At 38.6% G+C, this 18,587-nt stretch overlaps 1 protein-coding gene across 1 annotated transcript in view; it reads left to right on the plus strand.

Annotated features, from left to right (window-relative positions):
• The window catches only part of GUCY1A2 (guanylate cyclase 1, soluble, alpha 2), a gene marked incomplete at its 5' end in the record, with an annotated part of 152,592 nt that overhangs the window by 82,443 nt on the left and 51,562 nt on the right, over positions 1-18,587 (plus strand). The window contains one exon of the mRNA XM_014965766.1: positions 4,610-5,095. Coding sequence (XP_014821252.1) covers positions 4,610-5,095 — 486 coding nt within the window. The remainder of the gene's footprint in view (positions 1-4,609; positions 5,096-18,587) is intronic.

The following is an 18,587-nucleotide window of genomic DNA, read 5'->3' on the forward strand; positions in this document are numbered from 1 at the left end:
AAATCCCCATAGCCCCTAATTGCTCAAATACTTTGGAATATCTTTCTGTAAATGTTGCTGACACACTGCCATGTATTCTGTAGGACATTCAGAGAACTGAATCCAGCTATTTTAAAATTTCAGCTAGCAGCTGGCTCACCTTTTAAAAAGTCATCCTATACTCTCATCCTCAGTGTGCAGTGATAGTTTTTTTTTTCTGGCTTACATAATTTTCTTTGTACCTTGAAGTGATGATGGTGTCCAGGTTGATTTGTCATAAGATGATTTTCCCCCAGTCTTCCCAGTCCTCTAAGTAATTATGGGCCTGTGAAAGAAGCAGCTCTGTTTATTCTCACTGAAGTTGTTCATTGTATGAAGTCAAGCCTGCATGTGTAACTGTTCATAAAACTGTAAATTTCCTAACCCAACCCTGATAAAAAAACCCTAAAAAAAGAAGGCTATAATCAGAGTTCAGGAGAGATTATGTTTTGATCAAAGTCAAAGCAGCAGCTCCATTAAAATTTGTGGATTGCAGAGGCTGCAGAATACATGGTCTGGCCTAATGATGAAGAAAATTATTTTTTAAAACCCCAATTCTTTCTCAAAAATACCATCTCATATTTCCCTTAATATTTTCCAGAAGTTGTGTACACCTGCTTGCAGTCACTGTTCCAAAGCACCTGTCTTTGTGTAGAGAAGTATTGTCTTCCATCAGTGCAACAAATGAGGCCTTTCCCTGTGCTTTTCCTTAAAGACTAGGCAGTACAGTTGATGTTTGATTCATAAGCTTTTGATCCATACTTAATCCTAGGGTGGCATGCATCCAGAACATGCAGAGCGTTGGATATTGTGTACCTAATGAAGTAGCTGTTGGTGTACAGCACAGTAGGAAACTCTCTCATGTTCTCAAACAGCTACTGTAGAGTTCGTCCATGTTCCCTGCATGGGCCTTTGGGGAGAGAGGCTGAAAGAGCCCCTGAGAAGCAGGGCCTCTTCTGTTTGTTCCCCTTTCTTTGCAGTGGATTTACAGTGACGGTACGATTCAGCGATAGGTTTTTTATTTTTCATCCTAGAGCTACTTAGGCTGCACTGTCATTTCACAGCAACATAATCCCGTAAAATATGATGTTATTGCTCATTTCAAAATGCTATCTTTTACAACCATAGGTCAGGAGAATGTCCTCTGGAAACAGTGGAATTATTTGCATTTTATTTGGTAAGAATATAATTAAAGAGACAGGAAAGCAATGAAATGTAGCAGTAATGAAGTAAAACAGATGCCAGAAATGTTTCAGTCTTTCCGTTTACAGGAAAGAGAGATGCTGTAATCCTGATTGACTTTAGGCTTACAGTTTGGGTGTAAAGCAGTCCAGCGCTGGGGAGATGCCCAGAGGCATGACTTGCTATGGCAAGCTTCAGACAAATCTGTTGTCTCACTACATTCAGTTATACTTTAAGAGAAAGATGTAAGAGGCAAGAGAGTCCAAAGAAAAGAGATGGAGGTTATGCAGGATCACAGTTGCAGACCTATCTTCTAGAGAATGTCTTAATCACCTCAGAGGCTTCTTTGGAAAGGAAAGGGCTTTGCAAAAACTGGAGAGAGTGATACAGCCTTAGCCCTTCTCTATTATTATGCTTTACAAGACCTAATTGTTTCTCCCCAGGCAAAACGGGGCAGCTTTGCTTTTGGTGTCCAGTTCTCTGATTTGGCAACATGAAGAGACTAGCAGGCTAGTTTCTAAAAAAAAAGCCCAACCCTTCCATCATCAAGAGAGAGCAGGACATCAAGATCAGTGACATAACATGAAAGGGGTGATAGAAAACCTCAACAATTCCTGTTAAGCGAGCAAATGGTAATAATAATATAATAATTAAAAAAATAATAATATGGAGATAATATCTTTACAAAAGTTTCAAAAATTGCTCTAGAAACCCTCAACCTTGTTGAAGCAGGGGCTCAACTCACTTGGGCAGAAGAACAAGCTATTATTAGTTAGGCATTTTACAGGAGTGTCTGTGCCTTCTATTGCTTCTCACACAAAGTCTCAAAGTGTGCTATAGAGTGGTCAATAATATTGTTCCTGCTGTGCTGAAAGGCCAAATAAACACTCTGTTGATAATTTGCCTGGGGTTACCCAGAAGCAGAGCAGAGGACTCTGGAGTGCCTGCTTAGTACGTTGTTCACTCAATCAGTGCTTCCTGAGAAGAATCCACCCGGGGAAGGTTGGCACAATATATTCACACAGACAGAAATCACATCAAAGAGTTTAACACCTCAAATTGACAAAGGCGAAGCAGGAGCACAGAGGGATGCGTTAATTTTCTTCTAGTCTCGCAGCAGGTTCACAGAAGAAACACGGCTCCAATCCAGGTGACTTGCTGACAAGCAGCCCACCTCCAGGCCAGGCTGGCTCAGCCAGGGTCTGTGGTCACACTCTCTTCTCCTGAGCTGACACCCTGTTTTCACCTGGAGGTGGAAGAGAGAAGTGGTAATATGAGATACATTTATTTTGCACACCGGTGAACTTCTAGCAACAGAAAACAGAAAAACTCTCTGGCAAAGGGGAACAAAATAAGAAGAGAATTTAGAAATGCTATACCATACATTTCACATTTGGCAATTTGTACTTCAGAGTTGAAACAATTTTGTACGTGCCCTTTGAAAGTGTGAGGCTGCATGCATGAAGAAAGTACCTATTTCCTTTATGCTTTGAGCAGGAGCCATATGTTTTAAAAATTAAAAAGAACAATTAGTCTTGGAGCATTAAATCTGCCCATCTAGGTAGCTGACTAGCTTTCTCACAGACATGGCTGTCCCAGAACAAAGCTGAGGAAACAAGGCTTAGAAATGTAAATATTAGTAGGTGTGCAGGAATATAAATTAGGAAAACAGACAATTTAAACTACTTTAATTTACTTTCATTTGCTGAGTTCGCAGGCTGACATCAGAAGTTACATCTGTCAGGTTGCTAGCAGGGTAAAGTATGGAGGCAGAGGGACATGGGGACACGATAAGCTCGGTGCCCATAATGGCAGTTGGATCTGCAATGACAGCATATTATCTCATGTAAGAAGTCCCTAATAGAAATAGAAGCTTCCCAACATCTCCATCAAACATGGAAGGTACCATATAGGGGTAGCTATCAGCTCAGCAGGAGCTTCCAGGCATCTGGACACTTAAATCACATCCTTATTACAAACACCTCTGGATTCTCTGATTGAGGTTTTCCTACTTTGCTTGGGAGGATTACGGATGGAAGGAAGATTAAATGATAAAGTGAGTCATGTGAGAGTGAGGGAATGCCTACACGATGAAAGAAAGGGTGACTGGAGGAGACCTTTTTATTTCAGTGGATTGTGTGGAATAGAAAAATACAGATTTAAGTCATTCTGATGCCTAACACTTGCTTAGATGCACAAGGTTTTTGCATTGTGCCTGTTTTGACTGAGATCCTTGGGGTAAGGGCCGTGGGTTTTTCAGATCACCTAGCACAGTATTGCCCTAGTCTTTGTGCAGTCCTGGAATGCAAATATTAACTATTATTTTTTTCATGGCAGGCTGCATTTACTAAGAGACTTTGTTTATCTGATTTAATTATTTTCTGCTTAAACAAACAAGTTCCTCTTAGTTTTCTGTTTGTTTGGTTTTGTTTTTTAAGTACTACATTCAGGTGAGAAATGTGCCTTTGCAATATTTGACAGTTACTTTTGTAAGTTAATAAAAATCAGAATGTATGTAGCCCCAAATGTCAAATGTATCATTACAGTTGGTTTTCAATGTCTGTTTCAATCTGGTAGTTTTGTGCTTGGCTGCCATCATGGAGCAAAAGGTAGCAACCACTGAACAACACTCAAAACATCCAAAACATCTAGCCATTTAACAGGCAGACGGAAAATCTATAAACCAGTGTGACAAACCACCTGCTTCTCCTTTCCTACTGTTCCTTTTTCTATTCTGTAAATGCAAATTATATGAATCTCTGTCACCAAGAAATCTGCAGACTCTAACAGAATGTCAGCCTTCAAGTTGGCTGCATTTGAGAAGGCAAATAATAAATAGGAGGATTGGTACACATTTTCCATGCCATTCATTATTCTGTGGAGGTCTTTCTCATATCTATTCTTATTTGATTCCTCTAGAACATGGCCACATTTGACTTAGTAGTTGTTTTGCCGAAAAGCAATGGAAGCTACTGCACCATTTCAATAACTTGCTTTCAGATAGTCATCATTTCATTTTAATTTTGTGCTTTTTACAATTTATAGCTAAGTAACAGAGAAGGAACTACTCTGGAATCTGCTTTTAAGGCAAGTTACAGTCCAAGAGCAAAATTTAGAAGCAGCATTTAGACACCATTCTGAGAAATATGTGTTATTGTGGTTGCGAAATAGAATCCACCATCTGATTTGGGAATACTTTTGTGTCAGTATTGGCTATTTTCTGACCCACCTTGATGAAGAGACTATATGAATCTCATTGCTGGAATAGATGAGTGTAAGAGGCTTCTGTATAACAGGCTACAGTTTATGTTTATCATTTTAGCTGAAGAGGAAAGGTGGGAAAAGTAGAATGGGGATCCACATCTATCAGCTAATTTTTCCTTTTTTAAATTCTGTTTTTATTTTGCAGGTGATGGAAATTAAAGGACAAATGATTCATGTGCCAGAATCAAATTCGATTTTGTTTCTGGGTTCCCCCTGTGTGGACAAGCTGGATGAACTGATGGGCCGAGGCCTCCATCTTTCGGACATACCTATCCATGATGCTACTCGCGATGTCATACTGGTTGGGGAGCAAGCAAAAGCCCAAGATGGCTTGAAAAAACGAATGGATAAGCTGAAGGCAACGCTAGAATGCACACACCAAGCCCTGGAAGAGGAGAAAAAGAAAACAGTAGATCTCCTTATTTCTATTTTCCCTGAAGAAGTGGCTCAGCAGTTGTGGCAGGGGCAGCAGGTTCAGGCCAGGAAGTTTGATGATGTCACCATGCTCTTCTCGGACATTGTTGGCTTCACTGCCATCTGTGCCCAGTGCACGCCCATGCAGGTCATCAGCATGCTGAATGAACTCTACACGCGGTTTGACCATCAGTGTGGATTCCTGGACATCTACAAGGTAATAGCTCAAGTCCTACGTTAGCAAAATCTAATTGAAACTAAGATGCCTGTAGCCATCTTCCTAAATTACAGACCTTCCATATCAAAATGGAGAGGCAATAGTTTTGTTTCACATTACAAAATTAAAACTGAAACTTTGATGCTGAGCTGTCATCTTAGTTTCCCCATGGGAATACATACCTCATATTCCCATTTTCCTATAAGAATGTTCACCTCCTGTATTATAGCCTGGTTTCCTTAAGGTGACACATCAGCCACACTGTCCTAAGGGAGATGAAGTGCACAGTGATCATCCCAACGGAAGCTGCAGCTCCTGGAAGGCACTCAAATACTTTCTGTTTCAGCTGAAACTTGAATAGTTTAGGGTTTAGGCACTTATCTTTCCCCTGAAAGAATTCAAAATTTCCACAAAGAGCAGAGAATTCACTAAAAAAAGTGTTATAAAAATTTAAGTTTCCACTGAAAAGCAGGAAGAAGACAGCAGATGTCCATTCATAGTAAATGGAATGAGTGGGACATGGCACAGGGGTGCCATGCTCCTTTCCTGCTCAGCAGAAAAGATGTTGCATATGTTGGTCCTGTTACAGACTTTATGACCTTCACTTCTCTTCAGTGGATTTAGTGTCCAGTATGTATTTAAGAGAAAAAAGAGTGGAGGTAGAATTTAATAAATGTTAAGATATTATCTGTATAACCATCCTGTGAAATCTACAGAGAACATGTTTTGTATATGGATTACTTTTAAATTTGTATTAGTAAAAGCAGAGAAAATTTCTTTTTATAACTGAATTCACCAAAAAAAAAAAAACCCTGAAATTTTAAAATTATATATCGACTTCATTATCTGCTCAAGGCTTGCAAACTAAATCATCAGTTTTCAAACCGTTTCAAATAGAATTTGTTGATAGACTATAGAGAAAAGTTTTTCACGAGACAGACGTCACTTTTGTTTTCAGCCTGAAATGCACTTTAAAAGGCATCCAAAAATATTAATTACCCACCTAAATAAAAATTGTGTCTGGAAAGCTACAATACATACCACAGATAGAACTGAACATGGTATAGGTTAGTAGGACAGTACACCACAAAAAAAGATCACTCTGTAAATAAGTTTTGTGCTCCTGAGTGATGGGTTTGTATTACTAATGCTCAGAAGCTAAAGGCCATGTTGGGAGAGGACTACAATGGAAGGTACCAACCCTCATTTGAAAATTGTTATGGTAATATAGTCAGAAAAGATTGGAAGTTTGATCTCAGTTTGTAATAATCTGATATTGCTGCACTTGGACTTGAGCCAGCTCTGAGAAAGGGACTTGAGGAACTTCTGACTCATAGTCAAGAGTGATATCTAGTGACCTTGTTTCACATGTTGTATCTGGTACAAGGGTGCAATTAGTGTTTTCCCAGATGATTAATTTTAGTTAGCTGTTTTGAGGCATTCAGGACATTCTTTGTTGAAAACTATGGTTGCATGGGAAATAAAGTACGTAAAACTCTGACCTGTTTGGACAGAAGGTTGATTCAGTCCTGTGAGAATGCTAAGCAGGAATATTTACACATAGGTCATGAATATCATATCATTTAGGCCATGTCTTTCTGCCTTTCACCTAGCTTTGTGCCACATTAGAGAGAAATATCATACTGTATAGAAATACTGTCCTGACCAGTGAAAAAAGATGATGGCTGCTGAGACAGGCAAGATAAAATTTATACATTCAGAAAAGGAATAAACACTTCAGAAAGTTAAGAACCCTATGTGATTCTATGATCAGGGGAATAAACAAAACTTATTTTTGTATAGAAGGATATCTTACACCTCTAACACCCTTTCTCCACTGTTTCTGCTGTAATATAGCCAGTTCTTTCTCAGACCCTTTCATCGTGGGTTTTCCTCCATTTCCCTACTCCCATGTCCCCTGAGTAGCCCTACACATTCCCTGCTTCCCTTCACAGCCCACCCACGAGCAAGGCAGTGTACACTGTGGTTGTTTTCGAGCTGTATGTACCTTTTTTTCCCTCCCCCCAAATCTTTTTTTTCATTTGTTTTTTAACTGGAAGTCTAAAAAAGTTACTGTGGGGCTAAGAGAAAATGCCTTAGTTAACCACTACAGTAAGACAAAACTCAGGCAATGAACCCTTTTTCTTTTCCTTAAGAAAGAATCAGGCTTAAAATAACATGACAATTCTTTTGAAAAAGCATTTACATTTAAAAATAAAAACAGCTTGTGTTTTTATATCTTTTTCATTTGTTTCAGATGATATTCTGGAAACTAAGTTTATTGCTAGGAATGATCACCACCACAACAGCTATAATTTTAGAAATCATTGTCAGGCAGTGAATTTTAGATATGTAATCACCAGTACTTGTACCTACAGCCTGCCTCTAAGATAGACTCCTGTAATTAGGCTACAGAAATTTAACATGTGACATATATATATCAAAACACATCAATTTTCACATTTGCTTGTTTTTAAGCAACATGGCAAGAATAATTTGCAAAGATCATTTGGTGAGTACTTCTGAATACCAAATTCACTGTTTCATAAGCACAAAATTAAGTAAAATTAATTAAATAAATTCTATGCTGTAAGTTGTTCACCAAGCTTTACTGTTACAACATTTAAAATTCAGAACCTTGTTGCTTCTAATCTTGGACTCAGACAACAAATGTAATATTTTCAATTGTCTCACACTGTTCATTCAGGGATGTTTACAGAAAAGTATGGCACAGAAAGAAGAACAAAGATCCTCGCATTTAACAAGTCAGACAGAGTGTAAGCATAATGAGCTGTGGGATACAGAATAAGAAATGCTTGGAGAGGGTTGAAGAGGGAAAAATTAGACTTTGAAATTTCTTGGAAATGAAAGTAAGTAGCTGTAACTGATGAGGTAGGGAAAAGATATCCAATGGACGGATGCATAGGTAAGAATGACACAGGTAGATGATGGGCTAAGAAAATGAACTTCACAGCGGTGTTATGAATGGATACCAGAAATGACAGATTACATTTGTCCAAGCTGAGAGAGAACGTTGCAGTAATTAACATGCATGGTGATAAAAGCCTGGGTGACAGTTGTAGCAATCTGGAAGTCTCTGTGCTTTAGAGAGTGAAACTTTAGAAAGAATCTGCTTACATATAGCCTTGATGAAAAGATCAAGAGGGACACTCTTGGGGTAATCACAGAAGGGAGAGGATGTGAGAGAACTGAGACCTGGCAATGCATTTGGAAACTGGTGCTGCAGACTATCTGAGCTAATTAGATTTGGCTTGGAATTGAGGAATGGGAGAAAAAGATGCTGTTAAGCAGAGAATGTAAATCAAAGTGATGTAGCTGCAGATGCTTGGTAAGCTAGTGCCTGTGGACATGCAAGTAGAAACATGGACTCCAGGAGCAGAAGTAATGGGAGAGAGAAGATCTCAGTAAATTTGGAAAGCAATTGATTTGGGTGAAATATATACTGATTGGCCTGACTGTTTGTGTCTTTGTTTGACCTGGTTTTCTCTGTATCTAAGTTCCTGTTGTTTATGAGCCAAGTGCTGGGAAACGATGCTCCAGCTAAACCATGTCTTTATCAAATAAGCTATTTAGATATGCTGCAGCCATGGCTGCTGGCATTTAAAACTTAACACTGCAGACTGAAATCTTCCCTGCTCAAGATTCCTGCAGCTTCTGTTTCTCTCTCCAAGTAATATGTCTTTGTCATTGGATCATGTGAAATATTTTTTCTAGTTGACTACTTCTGCCTGTGTAGGCCTGCTTTCTGAACTCTTTTTCCCTCAGTTCCTTTCTGAAACAACCCCATTTCCCTCCCTCCCCTTTAGCTTCTGTGTGAGTAAAGGCAGCACATACTGTGGCTGTTTTATTGGCCATACTTGCACTGGCTGGGTTGGCTATATTTGCTGGCCAGGTAACACCAAGCCACATAGAGCAGAACCAGGCCTGCTCCTGTAGGTGTTAATTTCTTTGTCCTTTCCCTGGACAGTGCAGCACTTGTCCTTGAAGACATTTGCAGATTTTCCCCTAACACTAAACTTCCCTTTCTGTGAAGTGCTGAGTCCCACTTCCTGTGTCTAAGCAAAGAGTCCTAAATGTTTTCAAAAATGAACTATTGTCAGCTGCCAAAATTTCTTTGCTATACATCTTTGTTGTCAAAATTTTAATTGAAAATTTATTGAATTAGAAAATATGATTCCACGGGTTAATTTTATAGTTCACAACTTTGTTATGTGAATTTCTGCTTTCTTTTTGGTTTCATTATTTGGCTAAACTGACACTCTCTCTGAGGGCTGCCACACACACGTTGCAAATTCCTTTACCAGCTTCTTTGGGGTTCTCTATGGTGGCTATTCCTGGCAGCATTATTTCAGTTACTTTACACTGAATGATACTGTTTTATTTTTCTGAATGATACAGTTAGTATGTCAGATCTTCACCCTAAACTTTTGCTTGTTGTGAAGACCTGAGACTGAAAAGGGTGAGAAGTCTGGACCGCTCTGCAATCATTCAAGACTGATACTCACCAGGTCTGAAAAATGTTTGTATTGAGGTTTTGATATAACGCTTTTAGGAACCTAATTTAAAACTCACATTTTCTAAAAATATCACTTTACATTTTTATACTGGTAGTTTAAGTTGCAGAAATCAGTATTCATTTTACAAAAGATACCAGTACTTTCTCAGTGCCATGAATACCCTTCTTTGAGAACCAATATTTGAACATACTCGTATATATGTTCTGAAGTTCACAATCCATGCTATAATGACTAAAGAATACCACAATGACAGAAGTTGTAAGCTTCATACTATTCTGAGGTTTTCCAGGCTTTATGGTGCATAAGTTAAAACCATTGTCTTTGAGTTTTCGTGTAAAATCTATGATGGCCCCTATGTTTGTCTTCTTTCTATTGCTTCTGCAGTTTCAACCTTTTAAGTTCAGTGCAACTACATGACCATTTTGAAAAGGTTTCAAATTCTTCTAGCTTCAGCTTAGGCATCTGCAGAATGAAGATTATTATGAAATGCAATTAAAATATGTAAATTATTCTGATACTCTTATATGACCAATATGATATGCATACAATATTGTAATATACCTTTTTAAAGATGAATAGATGCAGTTTGGGGGATTACTGGTGGACTAGGTGTTGCTTCTTCCTGTTAGTTTAAAGTCAGGGGGTTTTGAATGTGTAATAGAAGAAAACGGGTAATGGAAGAAAACTTCCATTACCCAGAAACTAACTCCGTGGTGCCACCCAGCCTGGTAGAGCTGCTTGCCCTTCTGCACGCTGCTCTGTTCAGGTCCCAGCATGGAAGGCTCCCGAATCTTCTTCCTTTCTTGCTCTGAGCAGGCTATAACACTGACTTTCTCCCTGAACTCTCTGGCTGCACCTGGACTTGCTGGTACACAATTGTGTCTCACTCCAGCATGAAGTCAGGCAAAGTTGGAACACCTATTTTTTGGGGGAACTCAGAACTGTTCTTGGGGTAAGTTAAAAAAAAAAAAAGAAACACAAAAGATTCCTTAGATTTTCCCTGCAGATCTGGTGTATCACCACCCAAGAGCTCCAGGATATTTTAAGACTTCCTATTACTTTAAGCATGTATTTTTCTGCAGCCTTGTGGAGGATTTGCACTTTTTATCTTTAGGGAGATGTGCAACTGAAGCAGACATGCAGGCTCCAGAAGAGTTATTCTTTACTTTACAAACATACAGACCTGCACAAAGCACTAAAACATCTGTGCATATTCCCCTGCTTTAGGCAATTCATCACCCAAGAATCCCCCTAAGAGTCTAGGACTTCTGCTTCTGTATATAATTTCTTCTTCAGGAATACTGTGCTTGTATATATTTACTTCTCTTTTTCTCTTTTGTGTCTCTCCTGCTGCTTTTCTCTTGTCTGGAAAGCACACATTTGTTTATAAGTATCCTGATCCATTTCTCCCAAGCTGCCTGAGTCTTCCAGCCTATGTCCAACTTACAGGTCCTGGGAGTGCTTCCCAAGTCCTCAGTTTGTGTGTGAACCCTGGCCATATCCTGACTTTTTATTTGGACAGGACACAGAAGGGTATCCTCTTTTGGGTGTCCCTGCTCCATATCGAGGAGCAAGCCCAGAGATAGCGGCTGGACAGGAGCAATGACTAAGAGCATGCCCTGTTGCAGCATACATGTGTCCCTGATGCTATGTTTACTAAAACCCACCATTAATACTTAAATCCTTTGTTTTCTTGTGTCACATTTTGCCACTTACCAAAATTTAGTACCTCTGAGGGTCTGAAGGAAATTGATTTCACTTTCCATCAGCCTAGGCTATTTCCATTTAAACAGTCCAGTATAGTGTCAGATCTAGAGGATATATAGCACAACTGTGACAGCATATGGCTGGCCCCTCTTATAGCTGAGTACACCAAGATGCAGCATTTTTATTCATGCAAATAGCATTCAGAACTGCACCTTAATTTCTTAAATGATTTAAATGAATATGGAGGATATTTAGGTAAGTTAAGAGATACTAGCTAACATATGAATTTAAAGATATAAATTAAAGCTTATGGAACCTTGAAGAAGAGGTTGCTGTTCACAAGCAGATTTAATACCAGGGATACCTATAGCAAATTAATACCACTCTTACATCTGGAGAAAGGCAGTCACATTAAACTGAAATGTGTATCTTAAGTTATGCATGATTATGTTAATGTTTGCTTATTTTGTTAAACGGTTCTTAAAATTGCAATTACCTCACGTAAGGCAGAATGCCAGCCAGGACATTTTCTTTTCATTGGACATATTGGGTGGGATTTTTGCAATTTCATATTTGTCTACAGAAGAGAGAAATCACTTATGCACTATGACTTTTGTACTACATGACTGTTGTGTTAAAACCTAATTGACATCATGTAAACTTTCTTCTAGCATGTCTCTATTTTAACTAGTGAAAAAAGACTTTTAAAATAATAGATCATAAGTCTACACAGCAAGTACTATTTGTCTCTTTTCCTTTCATAAAGAAAACAGCACTCTGAATTAATGTGTAAATGAGAGAGTTCCTCCATGTATTGGATAGTGAAAGATTTATATTTAAGACTGCTAAGTAGGTGCTGTAAAAAGAATTTGGATGCAGCTCTTCCTGCAAAACGCTCCTGAACTTGCCGGCATGTAGCATCATTAAACTCACTAAAAATAAAATGCCCTCAGGCCTGGTAAGAGCAATTGATTCATAATTAGACTCTCAGGAAAGAAGCTGGGATTTGTAGTAAGATATTTCTTTTAAAAAATGAGCTTTACCAGATGAACAGATTTCTGAACTTCATAGCTGGGTACATGGAATACATTTCTGCTCACATGGGAGGGTGTTTCCAGACACTGAACTATTTCCAAAAGCAGAATGCAGTGTCATAAAAGCATTGCAGAGTTACCTTGAAACTTAGGCAAAAGACTTCACTGCTTAGGAGTTAATTTTGAAAAGTTGAAAGGCAGAAGCTAAGAGAATCAAACACTAAGGTAGAAACTGAAGGAGATTCTTGGGTCCATTTGAAGACAGCCTTATTCTCAAATCCTATCTTGAAAAGTTTTAAAACCTTTAAAAACTAGGAGGTTTTTTATAGATTCATAGATTCTAACATAAACCCCCAAACTTAAGTATTTTAAGCTGACAGACGTTGTTAAGCTTCAGTGTTGCACAATTCAGCTGTGTTTCAAAGCTTTTCTGCCAAATCTGTGCAGTGGAAAAACATATAGAATACATCAAAATGCAAACAGAACTAGGCTTTAGTTTGTATTCACACAACATCAAGAAAACAAACAGGTTTTGATTAATTTGAAAAAGGACAGTATTCACTTCTTGTTATGTAGACAGAAATGTAGATCTTGAAGCTACCTCCGGATCAAGTATGCTTAGGCCATGCTCAGTAGACACTTTCCTGAACTGCACTTACACCAACTCCAGCGAAAGAGCACACACACACTTCACCTCTCCGTGAAATAACCTATCTAGTTTCTCTCCTGCGTGGTTGTTTTTTTTTTGTAATTTCTTTCCTTAGAATCTGTATTTTAGATTAAGTGACTTACTCAAGTCTTTCTGGCATAAGCTGCCCAAAATACTTCACGGCTGCCCTCCCTCCCACTTAGTGATTAATAACATCCGTGATCTGCATGCCAAAATATGCATACCAAGATACAGGATTTTTTGAGCTAAACAGGGTCTTGCTGTTGTGCTGACAAACAGTATCTTAGCACTAACAGTTAACACACTCGGAATCTTTTTCCTGTTTTGGGATTCTTTATGGAGGCAGGAACATATACCCTGTCGTGCACTTTCAAAGGCACAGAGTGAATCATACGTGAAAAGATAACAGCTCACCTAGAGTCTTCTGAGGGCTTCTGTCCCAGTCTGTGGCCATTGTAGCCGACACAAACCAGGTTTTCAGCCATTTCTCAGAAAAGGTATGGGAGGGGTCTTTCATACCAAATCAGCACAGAAGTTTTCAGTTAAGCAAAGATCCAGACATTTGAGTCCTGCTGTAGTAAATATGTAAAAAATGAGGTTTACGGATTTCAGGATGGAATACATCAAGCCCTGGAAGTTCGTTTTTTTCTTCAGAGACTATAGAAAGAGTATAGATGAGTATCTTAAATTAGAGGCTTAATTTTTGTCGGATTAATGCCAGGTAGTGTGAGTCCAATCCTGAATGACAATGTTGTAAGGTTATTACTGATTTACAGAGATGTGTTTTGGAGAAGGATTTGGGCAGACGGAAATATGGGAGATGTCAATGATGTCTTGAGGTAGAATATGGATATTAAATAAATTGCTCCCTGTGGTGAGTGCTGAGATTGCTGACTTAATATGAAACTAGAATAGAAAGAATCTCCCTTTTCTTCAGTCTTTGTCCCATACCAGTTAAGAAGGTATCCTGTTTGCTGCTGAACTAGAACTCATGGACAGGAATAATGGACCCAAATGATAAATCTACAGCACCACTTTTCCATGCACTATAGCCTTTTCCCAGTTACCCTGCTGTACAACTTAAAACAGAAAACAGATGAAAGAAAAGCCCATTGGGAGATACTAATAACTTCAAAGGTTTCTTACAGAGTTGTACTTACAAGAATTTAATCTTAAGGCTGATTTTTGCTGTATTGCTTTGGAAGGAAGATATTTCAGCTTTCATAAAAGGAGGATATAGTGTTGAGGTACTATGTAATTCAGTCTTGCAGATGAAATGAAATGTAGATGAACAAGATAATGAAAATTTTGGGAAAGCATGGTCTTTAATGCAGTACCTGAGAACAGTTCCCAGCTTCCAGTTTCGGGTTCATTCCCATCCTGAATCCTGGCTTCATGCTGGGATGAGACTTAAGAAACCAGCTCTTTATATATTTATATGCTGCCATGACAATGCAACCTAGATGTGCAGGAAGATAAGATGTGCTCCAGTAAGTCCATGCTGAGGAGTACATACAGGCTTTGACTAAGAGACAACCAGGGACATACCCTGACTTTGCTCCTTAGGCAATTAAACTAAAATCAAAACAAAATTAATAAGCTAGACTTCATTGATTTTGTTGCGAATGTAATCATAAGAATCACTTAAACTTCATATTCTCCAATAAATGCTGTTCTGAGCCTGGATTTATCTCTAAGAGTGGAAAGGAAACTGACATATGGAGTGTAGAAAAGTTTTCTATTGGTTCATCTCTCTGTCTAGAGATCAGCTTTCCTGAAGGACTGTTTCTTTTCCCAGAACTTGCTCTGTCCTACTTCTAAAATTCGCCTTCCTCCATGTCCTCCCATGTTCAGTCTGCCCCTCTGTCTCTGCACATTGTCTTCTTAGACCTTTCTCTTCTGTAGTTCTGAGGCAGACGTGAAACTATACAATTTATAACACAGAACTAGTCATCTAGACTAGACTCATAGTTGACAGAAAAGTCTGATTTTGTAGGGTGAGTGTGAATCTTCTTCAGTGTGAGATTCATCTTTTCCTGACAGAGATGCTTAGCACAGGTCAGATGACTGCTAGAGTTCCCATTTCAGCCTATTGACTGTAAAGAGAATTGAGAATCAATGACTCATATTCAAATGACTATATTAGAGGTGTCTCTGGTTAGGTGAGCTGACTCTCACCCCTGTAGTCTACATCTTACCAACTTGCATCCTATGGGCTTGAAATATTGCTTCTTCCCTGCTTGTGCCCTCTACTTTTCATGTGTGTATATTTACAGTTATTTAATGTTTAACATGATTAAATTATCATCTCAATTAAAATGAAAGAACATAAAATGGCATTAAACTAATATAATTTAATGCCATACTGTGTTGTTTAATGCATAGAGTCCATTTTGAATGCAACAAAATGAAATTTTGATGCATTTTAATTTCTGTCATACAACCAATATCAACCTAAGTTATTTCTTTCCTTCCTAATTTCATTGCTTTTTGTTATATTGGCACTGGAATAACTCCCGTCACCGCCAAGCATGACTATTGTGCTGTATTTCAATAGGGTCTCTTAGAATGCTTTACTGATTAATTCAAAGCTTGGCTTTCCATGACTTTTGCAAATGGATATGATGATTGTCATCCAAAAAACTATGTATTGCTCACTCCCATTGAAACAATCAGTAACATGTGGGATTGACTGTAAGAGGCAATGGAGTATTCAAGGGTCCTTAACATTAGTGCTGATTCTGTTCTCTTAGCTAAGAAGAGAAATATTAACAGCATTTCATCAGCCAAAGAAACAGAGGTGGTAATGTTATTGATCATCATTAGAGAATGATAAAGCTGGCATTCTGGCAGACACTGATCTGCTGGGTGATCACCAGGGAAACTGCAGTGTTGCAGCTCCAAACAATGCAACTCTGGCTCAGCTGATCAGTGAAGTTATCTATAAAAAAAAATACAGAAAAAAAGGCCATTTTTGCAAAATTTGTTTCTTTCTTCCTACCTTCCTTCCTTCTCTCTTTCTCCTCTCTTCTCCTTTCCTCTCCTCTCTTCCATGGGAACATAGGTCACAAATCCAAAAAAAAATGAAAACATTTCATTATTGCCAATGGAGGAAAAATAACAATAATAAAAAAAAAAATTGCCATTACTTTAATGTTTCGTTGGGCATTTTAAATATTACATCATGAATATTTCAGCAAGCATGAGTAATTTTCATATTTAATTTTTCAATTGTAATTTATATAGAAGATTTTTCTTCCTGGAATTAAAAGATACAGTATTAAAGAGAAAAATCACTGACTGCAGTATGACCTCAATTATCTAAATGTCAGGGGAGACAGAAAACATTAGGACAACTGAAACTTCAGATAATTATCAATATAGCTAATACATATATTGGGGGACAGGGAGTACTATATAGTTAAAGTCCGGATAACAGTTGAAACTGCCGTAACTAGTGCATTATAATGGTCCGTGTTTGACACTATTGAACGTGGGTACTCAAATAAGTACAAGAAGCCCCATGAGCTACTTATGAAATGTCAGATACATAAGGCAGACTTCTTTCTAGCATTTTCATTTTGAGATTTATGCCCTAAAATGCAAGGATTATGTTCTTTATAACTGTATTTGCTAAAGCATCTATGAAAATCCTCACTGTTTGCAGAATTGTTTGATTGTTCTTTAAAAAATTTGCAAAATTCTTTTTATCTGAGTGAGATCTCGTAGTCAATAAATTTCACAGGCCTCCCTCTTTCCTAATCTCTAAGGATGTTGATGTCATTGATGCCTCTTGCCCTCCCGCTTTGCACCACTAGGAAAAGCCCCATCTCTGTCTCCTAGAGGACCTCCCACAGGCACTGGGGGACGCTCTTAGGTCCCCCAAAGCCATCTTTGCTCCAGGCTGAACAAGCCCAGCTCCCTCAGCGTCTCCTCACAGGGCAGGTGCTCCAGCCCCACCATCTTGGTGGCTCCCTACTGAGCTGGATCCAGTTTATCGATCTCTGTTTTGTACTGAGGGGCCCAAAACTGAACACAGTATGTAGGTGTGATCTAATGAGTACTCAACAGAGGGTGATAATGACTTCACTCAGTCTCTCTTCATAAAGCTCAGGCTATCACTGGCTATCTTTGCTCCCAGGACTCACTGCTGGCCCATTTGCTGCTTGCTGCCCACCAAGCCTCTCAGGGTCTTTGCCACAGAGCTGCTCCTCAGGAAGTTGGCTCAGGTTGTATCCATTCCAGGGAAATTCTTTCCCAGGGACAGGATTTTGCACATACCCTTGATGAGTTTCATGAGTTTCCTGCCAGGAATTCATCCTGCCTGTCCATGTCCTTTAGGATGGCAGCTCTGCTCTAGGGCAAATTGACTGGTCCCCCCAGTTTGGTATCAACTGCAGGCTTGATGAGAGTGCAAATATTGTTATTACAAGGAAAAGAACCACAGATTTTGTCAGAAAAGGCATATATATTTACTCAGTAAAATTCTAGATTTTTTTTTACATATCCTATTTTGAAAGGTCTTAACTAATTAGCGCACATTGCATGCACCTAGAAAAATGCGTCTGTGTTTGGTTAGGAGAGGGGAAACATGCATCGGCAACAGGTGAAAGGAGAGACAGATATTTTAAGAAGGAGAATAATGGTCTTCTGTGCAGGGAAAAAAAAACAAAACCAGAAAAGTTATTTTTTTCAGTGAGAAAAGTTAAGTGAGGAAGGTGAAGAGCATTAAACTGCGATTAGCTAAGCCATTACCCCTTTTCCTACTGCTTATTTCTGTTTTTTTCACTCTTAAGCTCTTGAAGAGGAAACTGATATCATTGCAACTGCTGTTTGTTATTATTTCAATATTATAAAATGAAACTTTATAGACTATCTCCCAGCAGTAGGAGAGTTTCAGGCTATTGGCAGATTGCTCACAAGTGATAAGAAACAGTTTAGTAATAAGTGTCTTGTCAGCTAAATATAGCATATACACTTTATATACTGTGGCTGTAAACAGGGTGTGGCGTGTAGAGAAACTGTTTAATATTACAAGTTTTCCTGCCAACTTAAAATTATAATAATTATGAACACATATTACTTAAGCAGAAATAAATATTTCTGGTGATTAAAATAACAGAAACGTGTGAGACCACAAGCAGGATTTAATGCTTTTGGAAACTCAACTGAATTTGAAGAAATATCTGTTCCTCTATAAATGGAGGATAAGAAATCAAGACATGGAAAAGACTGAAGAATATTTATTTTTAGTTACTGTATTACAACCTGGCCTATTCTGAAGTCCCTTGCTAAATTGTGACCCAGGGTCAAAGATCAGAGAAGACCATAAAGATGCTGGAGGACCTCTTACAACAGTCTTTTTTCTCCTTCCCACTAAGAGACCTGTCATGGTTTAACCCCAGCCAGCAACTAGGGCCATGCAGCCATTTACACACCAGCTTCCCCTCCAGTGAGACAGGGAGAAGAGGGAGAATCCAGGAATAAAACTAGAGCCAGCTCTCCCTCCAGCTACTTCTTTCAGTGGTCTCAATATTTCTGAT

Source organism: Calidris pugnax, unplaced genomic scaffold (genome assembly GCF_001431845.1).
Source record: "Calidris pugnax isolate Ruff unplaced genomic scaffold, ASM143184v1 scaffold20, whole genome shotgun sequence".
Classification (NCBI taxonomy): domain Eukaryota; kingdom Metazoa; phylum Chordata; class Aves; order Charadriiformes; family Scolopacidae; genus Calidris; species Calidris pugnax.